The following is a 16,132-nucleotide window of genomic DNA, read 5'->3' as shown; positions in this document are numbered from 1 at the left end:
ATATTAATATAGTAATGATGTTAATAATAATAGTACTATAGTCATTATGTTAATAATAGTAATATATTATTGATGTTAATAATAACATGAATATAGTCATGGTGTTAATAATATTAATATAGTAATGATGTTAATAATAATAGTAATATAGTCATTATGTTAATAATAGTAATATAGAAATGATGTTAATAATAATTGTGATAAAGTCATGATGTTAATAATAATAGTAATATAGTTGTGATATTAATGATAATAGTAGTATAGTCATGATGTTTATAATAGTAATATAGTCATGATGTTAATATTAGTATTATAGTTGTGACATTATTGATAATAGTAATGTAGTGATGATGTTAAACAAAGCTGTTATCTCACATAAAGAGCCCTCGCTCCCACCCAAACCAGGAGTTGTTTCTCTAGACAGGTCCAGCCCTGGGAACCAGAGCCTCCAATATAACACTGTTACTTTGACAAACCTTCTGATGAATGACTGACACCTCACACACACAAATACCAATATTGGAATCACATCAATATTGATCCCTTAGCAAAACATTTTGAACACTAATTAAAGTAAATGTTCTGTTTGGAAGTGATGTTCTGAATGTGAAGCAGTGCAGCATTCTGTGTTTGCTGAGCACAGGGCTATATCTCTCCTCCAGAGCACTGCTACTGACAGCTAGAGTTTATCTAGCTGTTAGAGGGCTGTACATCTAACAGTTTATCTAACTGTCAGGTTGGGTTCCTATCGTAAATACTTGAGGTTTGTGGCCTCATTCGTGTTACTTATTTAACAGCCTTTTAGACTCATGTTCCTCTACCTTCCGTGAAGTGTAATTACAGCACAGCTCTACAAGATGTTGACATCTTCAATGTTAGGTAACTTCTGGGGCCTTTAGATCCTTCTCCTTTTCCAGGAATATTCTGAGCAGGTGATTGACAGGAACAGACTGAGCAGGTCTGGTGGTTTGGTAAGGCTGGGCCCCCAGCCAATCAGAGGCTGTAGTTATTTTAGACGCGGCATACCTTATCTAGATCTGGTGTTGGTGATTGGCAGGCTTTCTGCTGACCATCTCCATGTGATGTCAGGCCCTATGCTAATGAGCTCCTGCCTTCCCAGTTGTCCTTAGGCCAGTGGAGCTGCAGGCCTCCCAACCACCATGCGGATTAGACGCTAGGGACTTTGTTTTTTCTTCTGGGATTTTGAGCACTTGTAGGGGGAACTAACCATGTCTTCTCCTCACCCCAAAGCCCGGGTGATCAGCCTTAGCAAGGTCCTGGAGGACACCGTGGTGACAGCCGGGGAGACGGCCACCTTCCAGTGTGAGCTGTCTTTCGAAGGCATTGCTGTCGAGTGGTTCCTGGGGGATACCAAGCTGGAATCAAGCGATAGAGTAAGTTATTTTGCCTCCCTCAACTCCACACACAATGCTAACCAAAGACCAATAGAATCGCTCATTGCTACTGCTTACTACTAACTATCTATACCTTGTTTCTTTAGAGCAAGTATTTGACTGCAGATTATTGGTGTTGGTTTTTTGCTGGGTGGTTGCTGGGAACAGTGATTAAAACAGTTTAGTTTTAGTCCCTTTTTGTCATCTATGGGAGTGTGGGGAACCAGACCCCAGTGCATTGGATCTTTGCGATAACGCAGGAGGGTTTCTGCCCAGCCAGCGTTCTGGGGGTTATTTTTAACTGCTGTGGAGGGCATGTGGCAGGTGGCCCCCTCTCCGATATGTCCAATACTTTGTGTGCAAACATGTCAACAAGGCAGTCTGTCTGCGCTAACATATAGCATAATCATTCAGGTGTGCTTCTTTATTGCTAAGTTGGCTGTTATCAAAGCATTTCAAAAGAGAGTATTTTCTGGGATATGGATTTGTGCAACAGTGGTTTCCTATATCCTGCATGAGCCATAAACAAACAAATCAGCAGATTAGACATTAATTATCCAAATCAATGCATTAGCGGTTTGAAATAATTATGTCATAACTTTGCTTGAAGTTTCCTTTCTTTAAATTTACCCAGGGCTCAGACATGTTGTAATTTTGATAGATATAAATATAGTCTTAATGTTGATAAATATAAATATAGTGTTAATGTTGATATAAATACAGTCTTAATGTTGCAGATATAATTATAGTCTTAATGTTGATCAATATAAATATAGTCTTAATGTTGTAGATATAAATATAGTTTTAATGTTAATACATATTGAAGATAGCATTGATCTTGACGGATATAAAGATGCTTCCTGAACTCGATAGTAGGCAATTTAGCCTACTATCAAGTTCACTCACCGTGTGCCTATTGCTTTACAACATTTCCACCCTCTCCAGCAATCAACATATTTTTAGGCTTCAGTGAACTATGCTATTGCTTTTATATATAAATAACAGTTCAAGTTAGGCGCGGAGTGATACTGAACTCTGTAAACTGAACGGGCATCATAGCTGTGTGTATACGCTCAATATACAACAGTTGGGAACCAATCAGATCGCTTGATTTAAGCCACCTGTTTTATAATTGGTGGTACTCTGAATAGCTCTTCTACTTCTGATGAAAACACTTGATGTCCCTGTATTGTCATGGTTACAGCTTGGGTTCAGTGTTTTCTCTTTGTTGCATTACAGCAGTCTTCTCTGTTAATGCAGTAGTATTATAACAGTATTCTCTGTTACTGCAGTAGTATAATAACAGTATTCTCTGTTACTGCAGTAGTATAATAACAGTATTTTCTGTTACTGCAGTAGTATTTTAACAGTCTTCTCTGTTACTGCAGTAGTATTATAACAGTCTTCTCTATGCTACTGCAGTAATCTGTCCAAGGCGTGCATAGACCTAAAGCTCTGCTAGACTCTCAGGGAGTCGGGTGACTGGGGTTATATGGAGCTGTGGAGGAAGTGTGGAATCCAGCTGCCTATGTTCGTTAGAAACAGGACACAGCCTGACCCAGCCAGCTGTAAGGACTGATTTACAGTGTGCTTCATTACCACAGGTGGTCACAAGAGCTGAAGGCAAAGTGCACTCACTTACACTAAGAAATGTAACACTGGCTGAGGCAGGTGAGGTGAGGCTGGCAGCCAAGGACTTCCAGACAAAAGCCAACCTGATTGTGAAAGGTATGTCTCTTCTGACCTCTGCACCTCTCATCTTAATTCCTCTCCTCATCTCTCCTGCCCTCTCCTTTCTCATCACCTATCCTCTCCAGTTCTCCTCTTATTTCCTCTCCTCATCTCTCCTGCCCTCTCCTTCCTCATGAAAGATAGAGATGTTTTTTGGAAAGTAGAAATGGTTACTAGAAGGTATAAATGGTTACTGAAAAATAGAAATAGTTAACTAGAAGATAGAGAGATTTACTAGAAAGTACAGATGGTTGACGTTTAGAGAAGACAGATTGTTTATAGAAGACAGATAAATGAATATATGTGTCTAAATTACCTCCTTTATGCTGTGCAGAGCCACCAGTAGAGTTCAGCAAACCTCTGGAGGACCAGACAGTTGAAGAAGAGGCCACTGCCACCCTTGAGTGTGAAGTTTCCAGGGAGAACGCTGAGGTCCATTGGTTCAGAGATGGACAGGACATCCGCAAGACCAAGAAATACGAAATGATTGTTGATGGCTGTAAGAGAACCCTCATCATTCATGACTGCACTATGGATGATTGCAGAACTTACACTTGTGATGCGAAGGACTTCAAAACCTCCTGCTTCCTCACTGTGGAACGTGAGTACTGGAAACACAGCTCTTCATATCCTAGCACATATCCCGCCACCAGTCAAACACACGTGAGCCTGGTAGCAGGTGAGACTTCAAACTTGATCCTCAGTTTAGATTCAGAATACCTCATTATTTCTGCCACATAACAGCTCTATTCATTGCTTGTGTCTGGCTGTTGTGGAGACAACAATTTGAAATATTCCTTAACTAGTCAATAACATGTTATTATACAGTCCTTCTAACCTCTATGGTTATTGCCTCGCATTCCCCCAACACCCAGCGGGGGAGGAGCAGTTGGGTGCCCTGTTCAAACCTCGTCCCACCTCACACCTAGCCAGCACCCTATACGCGAGCTGCTGCCCGTGAGCATCCTAGATGCTCCTCACTGCGTGGTCCTTATAGGCTGTGTGGCTCGTTACTCCAGGCTGGTGAAAGTCCTATATTCTGTTTTCACAGCCCCTCATGTCCAGTTCTCCAAGCCCCTCCATGATGTGGAGGTCCGTGAGAAGGAGTCTGCCAGGTTTGAATGTGAAGTTTCCAGGGAGAATGTGAAGGTAAATCTTGTTTCCTCACAAGTTGAACAAGAATACAGTGTCCCCCCCAGTAGGGGATGTACCATAACGTTGAAGTTAAAGGCCTTGTCTGTCTTACCACCAGGTGGGACATGTGGTAGACATTCTATTTATAAAGTGTATAGCTACTAAATACTCAAAGACGTTTTGCTATTCTTTGTGATGGGTACATCCACTGTACCCCTTGGCTGTAGACCTATTCATAACAAATCAGCATCAGATGTAGTGGTCAACTATATTTTGTTGAATTATCATGAAATATCCAGTTATGATACAGAGAATAAGGAAAAGTCGTCTTTGTCCAAATTCTCTATGTTAAATTATCAATTACATTAATAACTGGGTCATTACAGTAAGACTGGTAGTCATTTTTTGTAATTCCCCATGATTTTCTTAATATATATTTTCATTCGCTCAGACGTATATTTTTAATATATAAGTTAAGTTATTTGTTATTTATGTTTTCACCCCATTTCTATTGTTATATGGACGAGAGATTGCAGGGCTAAGTGCTGCTTGTTTCTGTGCAGGTTCGCTGGTTTAAAGATGGAAGTGAGATCAGGAAAGGGAAGAAGTATGAAATTATTGCTCAAGGCCTCCAGCATGTCCTGGTGATCCACAAGTCTGTGTTCGATGACGAAGCAGAATACGAATGTGATGCTAAGACCATCAAGTCCTCTGGCATGCTGACTGTCGTTGGTAAGAAAACATTTCATTTTTTCAAAAACAACTAATCTACTGTATATTGATATAATGATCTTAAACCTTACACATTCCACTAGTTGAATGTAAAATATAACTGTTTTATTTTTAACTTCTTGCAGAGGAGGAAACTAGGTTCAGCAAGAATCTGTCCAATGTGGATGGAATGGAGACAGACAGTGTCAAACTGATCTGTGAAGTGTCCAAGCCCAGTGCAGAGGTCACCTGGTACAAAGGGGAGCAGGAGCTGCCTGAGGGAGGTCGCTATGAGCAGATCATGGATGGAAAGAGAAGGATCCTCATTATCCAGGACCTGAAGATGGTGGATGTTGGGGAGTACACCTGTAGACTGAGTCCCTCCATCAAGACCTCTGGAAACCTCAAGATCAACGGTAACACGGCATTGACATCCAGCTATTGTTAATAAAGGATATAGAATAAAGACTCCTGTCCAACCAACACCTTATATCACCAAACCCCTGGTTAAAATATATCCTAATTTCTAAGATAAGCTACATCATCACAGATAGAGAGGGATCGTTGTTGGCGGTTTGGGGTTGTCCTTAATAAACATGATATATAATAATAAATCATGTGTGTGTGTTTGTTCCCTTTATGTCTGTAGAACTGGCTGCTGAGTTCATCTCCAGGCCTCAGAGCCAGGAGGTGGTGGAGGGAGAGAAGGCCGAGTTTGTCTGCTCTGTCTCCAAGGAAACCTATGAGGTGAAGTGGTTCAGAGGTGACAAGGAGCTGGAGGCCGGAGACAAGTACAAGATGATCAGCGATGGCAAGAGGAGAACTCTGCAAATCCAGAGCTCTGAGTGCAAAGACGAGGGAGGATACATCGTGGTGATCGGCAGCAACCGGGCCAGTGCTGACCTAACCGTGCTCGGTATGGTCCACTGTCTGGTCTACAAAGACAGGCTTCTGACTGAAATGCATAGGTCATAATCACATAGGTCATGAATACATAAGGGATACAAACATGTTTCTTAGTTGGTGATCAATGTTGTCTCTTCTGTTGTCTTGCAGAGAAACTCAGAATCATCACCCCACTGAAGGACACGGAGGCGCAGGAAGGCAAGGAGATTGTCCTGAACTGTGAGGTGAACTCTGAGGGAGCCAAGGCTAAGTGGCTGAAGAACGACGAGACCATGTTTGAGAGCAGCAAGTTCATCATGGTCCAGAGAGACAATGTGTTCTCTCTGAGGATCAAAGATGCCCAGAAGGCTGACGTGGCCAACTACTCCATCATCCTGACCAACCAAAGAGGAGAGCAGGCCAAGAGTGCATGCAACCTCACCGTCAAAGGTCAGCACTGAACAAATGAACAACTGATTGATCTACAGTATATAATCTGACTCTGACACCCTAATAACATAATGATGTAACAGCAACAGTGTAGTAACATAATGATCTTACAGCTGCAGTGTAATAACACAATGATGTAACAAATGTATAGGATTGTAATAGGATTGTTGTTTGTGTTTTACAGAGGAGAGCCTGAGGTTTGTGGTTCCTCTGGAGGATATTGACACCCAGGAGAAGAATACAGTGAGCTTCTCCTGTAAAGTCAACCGAACGGGGGCCAAACTGTGCTGGATGAAGGGTGGCCAGGAGCTCTCCTTCAGCAAGCGCATCGTGTACCGGGCTGAAAAGGACCAACACACCCTGACCATTAAAGACTGTACCCTGGCTGACGAAGGAGACTACACTGTGGTCGCTGGAGACAACAAGTCCACAGCAGACCTGATCATCAGCGAGGCTCCCACAGACTTCACAGCCCAGCTCAGAGATCAGACCATCACAGAGTTCGAAGATGCAGAGTTCACCTGCAAGTTGTCCAAGGATAAGGCTGAAGTGAAATGGTACAGAGACGGACGTGAGATCCGAGAGGGACCAAGGTAATGGCTGCCACCATCTCAGGTTGTACAACAGCTGAATCATGTTTTGTTTGATATATGTTTGCTTAACCACTCATTGCTCTACCAGATACACTTTCGGAAAAGATGGAAAGACTTGCAAACTGATAATCAAGGAGTGCAGACCAGATGATGAGTGTGAATATGCTTGTGGTGTGGAGGAAAAGAGATCCAGAGCCAGGCTCTTTGTTGAAGGTGAGATACTCTGTGTAATTTACAGATAACCTCTACTAACTTTACTTTAATGACTACTTTAATCACCCTGTACCTGTTTTGGTCTTTAATTCCAGAAACGGCAGTGGAGATCATCAGACCTCCCCAGGATGTGTTCGAGCCTCCAGGCTCCGACGTTGTGTTTGAGGTGGAGCTCAACAAGGACAGAGTGGAAGTCAAGTGGTTGAGGAACAACATGACTGTGGTGCAAGGAGATAAGTACCAGATGATGAGCGAGGGGAAGATCCACCGCCTGCAGGTGTGTGAGATCCGCCCTCGCGACCAAGGAGAGTACAGAATCATCGCAAAGGACAAGGATGCCAAGGCCAAGCTTGAGCTGGCAGGTATGGTCCCAGCTTACAGTCTTTCTCCTCTGCTGTACTACTACTAATACAAGTTTGTGATCTGTGTTGACCATGATCATTTGCTCTGCAGCTATGCCCAAGATTAAGACTACCGACCAGAGCTACGTAACTGATGCTGGCAAGCCCATCGTCATGGCAGTTCCCTACAGTGCTTACCCCAAGCCTGAAGCTCAGTGGCTGTTTGTAAGCAGCCCCCTGCCCAAGGATGACATTCACACCTCAGCTGACAGGACAGAGTACCATCTCAAAGAGCCCAAGAAGACAGATGAGGGACGCTACAAAGTCTTCATCAAGAACAAACACGGCGATGGAGAGGCCTTCATCCACCTGTCTGTTGTTGGTAAATCAAATGATTTCAAGTCTTTTTTGAAAGAGCATGCCCTTTTCCAAACAGTTTCCAAGGAGAGCTTCCCAGATGGTTCCGTGTAGCTAACCATGAGGCGCACCAGGTTACGTCCCCTTAAAGAAAGAAAGAAAATGTTTGCCCCTATCCTGCACACTGAATTCGCTCAATATTTTGCCTCTGAGCAAGAGCAAGTGGTCCTATTGCAGCTTTAACTTCTCTTAAAAATCCCCAGATGATGATATTATTTTCCTGCTGTGTTGATATAAGTCGCTCTTCTGTAACCGGCGGTGTTTCCTCCCAGACGTGCCCGGACCGGTGAAGGGCCTCCAGGTGACTGACACCGCTGACGGTGAGGTGAGTCTGGCCTGGGAGGAGCCAGAGAGCGACGGTGGCAGCAAGATTGTTTCTTACGTGGTGGAGAGACGGGATGTGAAGCGTAAGACCTGGACCCTGGCAACAGACCATGTAGAGACCCCTGAGTATACAGTGACCGGCCTCCAGACGGAGCCCATGTACCTATTCAGAGTCTGCGCTCGCAACAGAGTAGGCTGCGGGCCCAACGTTGAGACAGACAAACCTGTTCAAGCCAAGAATAAATTTGGTGGGTAAAAATTTGTTTGTCGATGTTTGTTTGAGTTCCCTGGTTTTTGATTGGTCTACTGTGGAAAATTCACTGTTCTGATTGGTCTACCCATGCAGATGTGCCCGAGGCGCCTCTCAACGTGCTTGTGAGCAAAGTCACTAAGTTTGGCTGCACAGTGTCTTGGGAGCCTCCAGAGTCCAACGGAGGGTCGCCCCTCACTGGCTACATCATCGAGCTCCGTGACCGCACCTCTGTCAAATGGTCCGCCGTCCAGGTGACCAAGGCCGACGAACTCAGCGCTATCATCAATGACGTCATTGAGAACAAAGAGTACATCTTCAGGGTGAAGGCTGAGAACAAGGCCGGTGAAGGCAAACCTAGCGCTGCTTCTCAACCGGTCAAGATCATGGACCCCATTGGTGAGTCAGCATGACATGTACCCTCTGGAACCAACTGTGTAGTGGACAGCTCTGTAAGCTGTGTGCCTATCTATCTACAGAACGCCCAAGTCCCCCTCTGAACCCGGTGTGGCAGGACCAGAACAAAAGCTCAGTGCAGCTTTCCTGGGAGACCCCCACCAGTAGCGGAGGTAGCATCATCACCGGCTACATCATTGAGCGATCCGAGGACGGATCAAACAAGTGGTTGCGCTGTAACGCCAGACTTTGCCAGGACCTCTCCTACAAGGTAAAGTGGGGATGGTTTCCATCCTTCCTTTCTTGCTTTTGATTCAAATGGTAGTGTGTGACTTTGAACAGAACAAAACCTCAGCGCATTCCCTAATCCCTTGGTTCTTCAGTAGTCCTACTGTATATATCTAAGCTAGTTCTGGTGTTGATCTTTCAGGTTACTGGTCTGAAATACGGCACCAAATACAACTACCGTGTGTTTGCTGAGAATGCTGCTGGCCTCTCCGACCCATCCAACACCATCGGACCTCTGCTGGCGGACGACGTCCATGGTCAGAACCAGAGACCACTGCCTACACCTTTTAATTTTTAGAACTCAAGAACATTACTAGAGTTTAAGTCAAAATTCAGGCTTACTTTGACTCTGACACAAACTAATTACTGATATGAACAGAAGAGATATACCACTCCAGGGTGGAAACCATAAATCAGATAGTAATTTGATATCAGTCTGATGTTTGCTCGGTAGGAGGAGAGATGTAATGTTTCTGTTTAATCTCTCTCCAGTGGCTCCGACCTTCGACCTGAGTGCCTTCAGGAATGGACTGGAGGTAATTGTTCCTCATTCCCTCACCATCCGCGTGCCAATCACCGGATACCCGACCCCGACTGCAAAGTGGACCTTTGGAGACAAGGAGCTGAATTCTGCAGATGAACGAGTTAGCATGGTGACCAAGTCGACCTTTGTAGAGCTGGTGGTGACCCCCAGTTTGCGTCCGGATCAGGGCACCTACTCCCTGACGCTTGAGAACGATGTCACCTCCGTCTCAGGAGAGATTGAAGTGACCGTCATCGGTATGTCCATCTTGACCCTTTCCGACTCTCTGCAGATCCTACAATATCTTGAGGATTATCTTGTTTTTGGCTGCATACCAAAACCTGTTCTTGTAGTTTTTAGTCATGACTGTATGTAGAGTTCACTCATGGTAGTACTACAGACAGGTTTTCCAGGTATTCTCTATTAATCACAGTGTTGTGGTTTGTCCGGCAGCTTCCCCCAGTGCCCCCAAAGACTTCAAGGTGCAGGAGGTTACCAGACAGCATGTCCACCTCATGTGGGAAGCCCCCGAACATGACGGAGGAAGCCCATTGACTGGATACCAGGTGGAGAAACGAGATATGTCCCGCAAGACCTGGGTCAAGGTGAGTTCACTCCCTAACTTACGAACTACCTTACTACCTGGTGGTTAGTGGGCATATTGTAACTCAGTTGGCAGCTAGGGCCCGGCTCCAGACTCACCACCAAACAACACATGTAAACAGTGTAGACGGATCTCTGACCAAGGTGTGTGTGTCCCAGGTTGTATTGGCACTCCAGGACCAGGAATACACTGTGACGGATGTGATGGAGGGCAAAGAGTACCTCTTCAGAGTAACAGCCTGCAACAAGTGTGGTCCAGGAGAACCAGCCTACATCGACGAGCCAGTCAATGTCTCCTCTCCTGCTAGTAAGGACCTCTAATAACTCTACAAACTCACCTAATTTTCTACTGAACCAAGGCCACTAGGGCATCACGACCTGCTGTATGTCTCAGGTCTGTGTCTCATCCATTTACTCTTGTGTCCCCTCAGCGGTGCCTGACCCCCCAGAGAACCTGAGGTGGAGAGACAAGTCTGCCAGTGGCATTTTCCTCACCTGGGAACCTCCCAAGTACGACGGAGGCACTGGCATCAAGGGCTACAACGTGGAACGCTGCCAGAGAGGAACCGATAAGTGGGAGCCTTGTGGAGACATGGTCCCTGAGCTCAAGTACGTACTAAACACACCTAATATTAAGTAACAGTCTAGTCTTGAGTCTGGCCTATGGCTCTGTAGAGCTGAAGGTGCTGTGTGTTGTGTTCAGGTGTCAGGTGACTGGTCTGCAGGAGGGACAGTGGTATTCCTATAGAGTCAGAGCGCTCAACCGTCTAGGAGCAAGCAGACCCTGCAAGGCTACAGACGAGATCTTGGCCGTGGATCCCAAAGGTATGCTGGAAAGCATTGAACCAGTTTACAGACTCCCCTCGGAAAAGAGTCTTATTGTTCCTTTCCTATTTTGCTTTTATATGAACTTCTGTGACATAACCATAAACATAGGCTGTTTGCCTGTTCCACACTGCCTGCTCATGTCTCCTGTCTCGTCTGGCTCACCAGAACCTCCCGAGATTCAGCTGGATGCCAAGCTTCTGGCTGGGCTCACTGCCAAGGCTGGTAGCAGGATCGAGCTTCCTGCTGAGGTTACCGGAAAGCCTGAACCCAAAGTGAAGTGGACCATGGCTGACCTGGTACTCATCACAGACGATAGAGTCTCAATCGACACCAAGCCAGGCCATTCGACCGTCACCATCGCTAAGACTACAAGAGCAGACACCTCAACTTACATCATCGAAGCCACCAACAGCAGTGGACGCGCTACAGCCACTGTCCATGTTAACATTCTAGGTCAGCCAAATACCACTGGAAGCTCCAATATTACAACAACAGTAGTTAGAAGGGACCAGTCCTTCTGGAAACTGGTGTCTTCTAAATTATCTGTGTTCATCTTCCGCCCGCAGATAAGCCTGGTCCTCCGGCTGCCTTCGACATCTCTGAAATCACCAACGAGTCCTGCTTCCTGGCCTGGAACCCCCCCAGAGACGATGGAGGCTCCAAGATCACCAACTACATCGTAGAGCGTCGCGCTGCAGAAAGCGAAATCTGGCACAAGCTTTCCTCCACTATCAAACTGACGACCTACAAGGCTGTGGGTCTGGTCAGTTTCAAAGCATACGTTTTCAGAGTGTTTGCTGAAAACCAGTTTGGCGTTGGTGCATCAGCAGAACATCCATCCATCATCGCCAGATACCCCTTCAGTAGGTTACTCACTCTTAACTACCTCATGCAGTATACATACAGAGAGCATTTTGGTTGGATGGATGACATCACTACTAATTTTCCCAGACACTCCTGGAGCTCCTTACAAGCTGGAGCCCTCAGACATCGCCAAAGACTCCCTGAACCTGTCGTGGTACGAGCCCGATGAGGATGGAGGCAGTCCTATCACTGGCTACTGGGTGGAGCGCTACGAACCGGACCATGACAAGTGGATCCGATGCAACAAACTGCCCATTAAAGACACCAACTACAGGTCTGTATACAGCAGCCTGTTTCCAAGCAACATCATCAAACTGTACTCTGAGTGTGTGCTCCTTCTGCATCTGATGGCTGATTGAAGGATGTAAAGGAGTTTTGGAGTCATGTTAAGTTTCTTCTACTGCAGGGTCAAAGGTCTTCCCACCAGGAAGAAGTACAAGTTCAGAGTACTTGCTGAGAACTTAGCTGGAGCAGGGAAACCCAGCAAGGAGACTGATCAAATCCTGGTCAAAGATCCTATTGGTAAGACAACTGCTGAAGTATTACCTCATAAATACCTGCTGGACAATACAAGAACTACCCTTTCTAGCTCAGTCAATAAAGAGGCTGACAACTTCCCACTCATTCATTATATTTCATAAACACAGACCCTCAACATTTCCTCTTCCTATTGGTGTTACCTGAACCACTTGAGGTCTTAGTTGAACAAACTCTCTGACATTCTGCGGGAAGATTAAAATGTTCCTCCTCCTGGTTCAGATCCTCCATGGGCCCCTGGTAAGCCAACAGTGAGGGACGTGGCCAAGACCTCGTGTTTCCTCATGTGGACCAAACCAGAGCACGACGGTGGAGCCAAGATCGATGGCTACATCATCGAGATGCTGAAGAGTGGAACCACAGACTGGATCAGAGTTGCTGAGGACATCAACCTCCTGGAGCACTCTCTCAGGGGTCTGATGGAGAAACAGGAGTACTCCTTCCGAGTCAAGGCCGTCAACAAGGCCGGAGAGAGTGAGCCCAGTGAGCCCAGCGACCCAGTTCTCATCAAGGAGAGACTCTGTAAGTCAAACTCATTCACTACAGCACAATACTAAATGAGGTTTTCCATAGATGTTTACACCAGTATAAACATAATGTTGGTAACTAACTGCTGTCTCTCCCTAGCACCCCCCATGGCTCCACGCTGGCTGCTGGTGGTAAGCATCAGCAGGAACAGTGCTGAGATGAAGTGGACGGCCCCTGAGAGGGACGGAGGCTCCCCCATCACCAACTACGTGGTGGAGAAGAGGGATGTGAGGAGGAAGGGCTGGCAGGCGGTGGACACCACGGTGAAGGAGCTCAAGTACTGTGTGACGCCCCTCAACGAGGGCTCCCTGTATGTGTTCAGAGTGGCCGCTGAGAACGCTGTTGGAGTCGGAGCCTTCTGTGAGCTGGAGGACTCAGTTCTGGCCAAGGACACTTTCAGTAAGTTTAGAATAACTGAATAAAGTAAAATGTTGAGGAACTAATTCATACTGGTTTGTTCCAAGAACTTTTAAGCCCATGAGATTAAAGCTACTTGTCTTGGTAGGCCTATTGTTTCAGCATATTCAATTGTTTGGGTGTGTGTGTGTGTTCACAGCAACTCCTGGACCCCCATATGCCCTGGCGGTGCTCAGTGTCAGTAAGAGACACGTGGACCTGCAGTGGGAGGCACCTAAGAACGACGGAGGCAGACCTATCCTCAGGTACTATCACTTAATATGGACCTCAGTGGACTGTGGAGCTGGAAAAGAATATAATGACCTGCTGGTCCGTGACTCAAGGTCCTCCTCGCAGATGATGTGAACTGTACTGATTCAATGTGTTCCAGGTATTCCCTTGAGAAGAAGGAGAAGCTTGGGACCCGCTGGGTGAAGTGTGGTAAGACCTCAGGACCAGACTGTAAGTACAGAGTGACCGACGTCATCGAGGGAACTGAGGTCCAATTCTTGGTGCGAGCTGAGAACGAGGCTGGGGTCGGACATCCCAGCGAACCTACAGAGATCATTACCATTGAAGACCCCACAGGTGTTCCATCACTCTCATCTATAGCCTCTCCCCCAGCATGGCTGAGATACTCAGATACTTAGAGATAGATATTAGATACTTTGAGTATTCATGCATTAGAAACCAACACAATATTTACCACTTGATCATATCTCACTATTACCAACTTAATGATTAAGTAAGTAGTTGAATGTTGATAGTTGCTGGTGCTTGTGTTATTGATATTTAAACAACCTAACCCAAACATCTCTCCCCAGGTGTTCCATCACCACCCATCGCACTCCAGATCACAGGAGCCAGCCGGGATTTCCTGTCCATTGGCTGGAAGCCCCCAGAGAGGACTGGCGGAAGCCCTATCAGTGGCTACCATGTTGAGATGTGTGAGGCTGGGACGGAGAAGTGGATGAGAGTCAACTCCAGGCCTGTCAAGGAACTCAAGTTCCGCATCGACGAGGGAGTGGTGGCCGAGAAGGAGTACGTCCTGAGAGTCCGTGCCATCAATGCTGTGGGCGTGAGCGAGCCCTCAGACATGTCCGACAACGTGTTTGCCAAGGAGAGCGACTGTAAGAACCCCTCTGAACACTTACACATCTGAAAACAATGTTCAACATCTGCTTAGCATCTGTTCACTATGTGTCTTGACCTATGATGGGATCATCATCAAGTTGGCTGTTATCTGAGTGTGTTTTGAAACAATGCTGTGTTCGTCAAGGTTCCCCCACACTGGAGTTCCAGACCCTGGACCTGGTGGTGGTAGAGACGGAGAAGATGCACATCCCAGTGCCCTTCAGGGCCATCCCCTCACCAAAGATCACCTGGCACAAAGATGGCAAGGAGCTAAAGGCAGATGAGCGTCTTTGCTTCAGGTGTGCTCCTCCTCTTCCCCTGTTCTAGGGCTCTCCAGGGGCTAAGCACCACACAAACACATGGGACTGTTGGGGAGACTAGATCCATCTCCAAGAGGAACCGGTTTAGTCACTCATAACTTCATACATACTGGTCAGGATCAATACAGAAAATACTGTACAGACAATAGAGCCAAACAAACCATTCCATACAACATAAATGCACCCAGATGATTAAGACCATAAGAATCCCAAATCAAAAGATACAGTATAATAGAGTTTTAGGAGTCAATGTAGGTTGCGTATTTACAGGAATTAGTTACTTATTGTTTTGTTTTTGGTTTGTCTGAACAGGAAGGAGTACACCTCCTGCCACCTAGAGGTGGACAGCAGTATCCATGGTGACGCCGGACAGTACAAAGTTACTCTGGAGAACAAGCTGGGAGCCGCCAGTGCTGCCATCAACGTCAAAGTCATCGGTAAATCATGTCCCCTAACACATGGTTTCACTCCTAGCTCCACCTGAGAACCGTTGAATATCGTGAGCTCCTTCTAAAAGCATCGTCATGTTTCATGTGCTCAGGTCTGCCTGGTCCCTGTAAGGCAATCCTGGCCTCAGAGATCACTAAGAGCTCCTGCAAGGTGACCTGGGACCCTCCAGACTATGACGGAGGAAGCCCTGTTCTTCACTACGTTCTGCAGGTCAGACGGTGCCTCCTGGAGGCCTCAGGCTGGGAGGTGGCTCTATGGGTTATATATGCCTTCCTGACCTGTCCGTCTCTCCTGACACCTGTCTGTCTCTCCTGACACCTGTATGTCTGTCCTGACATCCTCAGGCTGGGAGGCGGCTCTATGGGTTATTTATGCTTTCCTGACCTGTCTATCTCTCCTGACACCTGTCTGTCTGTCCTGAAACATATCTGTCTGTCCTAACACCTATCTCTCTGTCTGTTCTGACACATATCTGTCTGTCTTAACACATATCTGCCTGTCTGTTTGTCCTGACACAGACAGTGTGCTGTACATATGTCCTTACACTTGTCTGGCTGTACATCTCTCCATACACTTGTCTGGCTGTACGTCTGTCCTTACACTTGTCACCTGTTTGTCTGTCCTCTCCAGCGTCGCGAGGCAGGCAGGAGGACATATGTTAACATGATGTCAGGGGAGAACAAGGTCAGCTGGCCTGTGAAGGACCTGATCCCCAACGGAGAGTACTACTTCCGTGTCCAAGCTGTGAACAAGATCGGAGGAGGAGAATACATCGAGCTGCGCAATCCAGTCATTGCACAGGACCAGAAACGTAAGGATGCT

At 46.3% G+C, this 16,132-nt stretch overlaps 1 protein-coding gene across 3 annotated transcripts in view; it reads left to right on the top strand.

Moving 5' to 3' along the window:
• Positions 1-16,132, top strand: part of ttn.2 (titin, tandem duplicate 2) — a 192,346-nt gene that overhangs the window by 91,825 nt on the left and 84,389 nt on the right. For all 3 annotated transcript variants that reach the window (XM_084478397.1, XM_084478396.1, XM_084478398.1), the window contains 34 exons: positions 1,252-1,394; positions 2,999-3,122; positions 3,460-3,726; positions 4,177-4,274; positions 4,823-4,991; positions 5,117-5,386; positions 5,620-5,886; positions 6,027-6,305; positions 6,490-6,898; positions 6,987-7,111; positions 7,207-7,473; positions 7,565-7,834; positions 8,142-8,441; positions 8,540-8,842; positions 8,923-9,110; positions 9,270-9,384; positions 9,620-9,907; positions 10,104-10,255; positions 10,413-10,560; positions 10,685-10,862; positions 10,957-11,078; positions 11,247-11,534; positions 11,648-11,944; positions 12,033-12,219; positions 12,352-12,467; positions 12,705-13,004; positions 13,110-13,409; positions 13,567-13,672; positions 13,798-13,994; positions 14,231-14,536; positions 14,686-14,839; positions 15,173-15,297; positions 15,402-15,520; positions 15,941-16,121. In XM_084478397.1, the coding sequence (XP_084334523.1) occupies positions 1,252-1,394; positions 2,999-3,122; positions 3,460-3,726; positions 4,177-4,274; positions 4,823-4,991; positions 5,117-5,386; positions 5,620-5,886; positions 6,027-6,305; positions 6,490-6,898; positions 6,987-7,111; positions 7,207-7,473; positions 7,565-7,834; positions 8,142-8,441; positions 8,540-8,842; positions 8,923-9,110; positions 9,270-9,384; positions 9,620-9,907; positions 10,104-10,255; positions 10,413-10,560; positions 10,685-10,862; positions 10,957-11,078; positions 11,247-11,534; positions 11,648-11,944; positions 12,033-12,219; positions 12,352-12,467; positions 12,705-13,004; positions 13,110-13,409; positions 13,567-13,672; positions 13,798-13,994; positions 14,231-14,536; positions 14,686-14,839; positions 15,173-15,297; positions 15,402-15,520; positions 15,941-16,121 (7,158 nt within the window). The remainder of the gene's footprint in view (positions 1-1,251; positions 1,395-2,998; positions 3,123-3,459; positions 3,727-4,176; positions 4,275-4,822; positions 4,992-5,116; positions 5,387-5,619; positions 5,887-6,026; positions 6,306-6,489; positions 6,899-6,986; positions 7,112-7,206; positions 7,474-7,564; positions 7,835-8,141; positions 8,442-8,539; positions 8,843-8,922; positions 9,111-9,269; positions 9,385-9,619; positions 9,908-10,103; positions 10,256-10,412; positions 10,561-10,684; positions 10,863-10,956; positions 11,079-11,246; positions 11,535-11,647; positions 11,945-12,032; positions 12,220-12,351; positions 12,468-12,704; positions 13,005-13,109; positions 13,410-13,566; positions 13,673-13,797; positions 13,995-14,230; positions 14,537-14,685; positions 14,840-15,172; positions 15,298-15,401; positions 15,521-15,940; positions 16,122-16,132) is intronic.

Source organism: Micromesistius poutassou (assembly GCF_964030765.1).
Source record: "Micromesistius poutassou genome assembly, chromosome: 14".
NCBI lineage: Eukaryota > Metazoa > Chordata > Actinopteri > Gadiformes > Gadidae > Micromesistius > Micromesistius poutassou.
The sequence above is the reverse complement of the archived record's forward strand: the minus strand, read 5'-3'. Positions and strand labels throughout refer to the sequence as shown.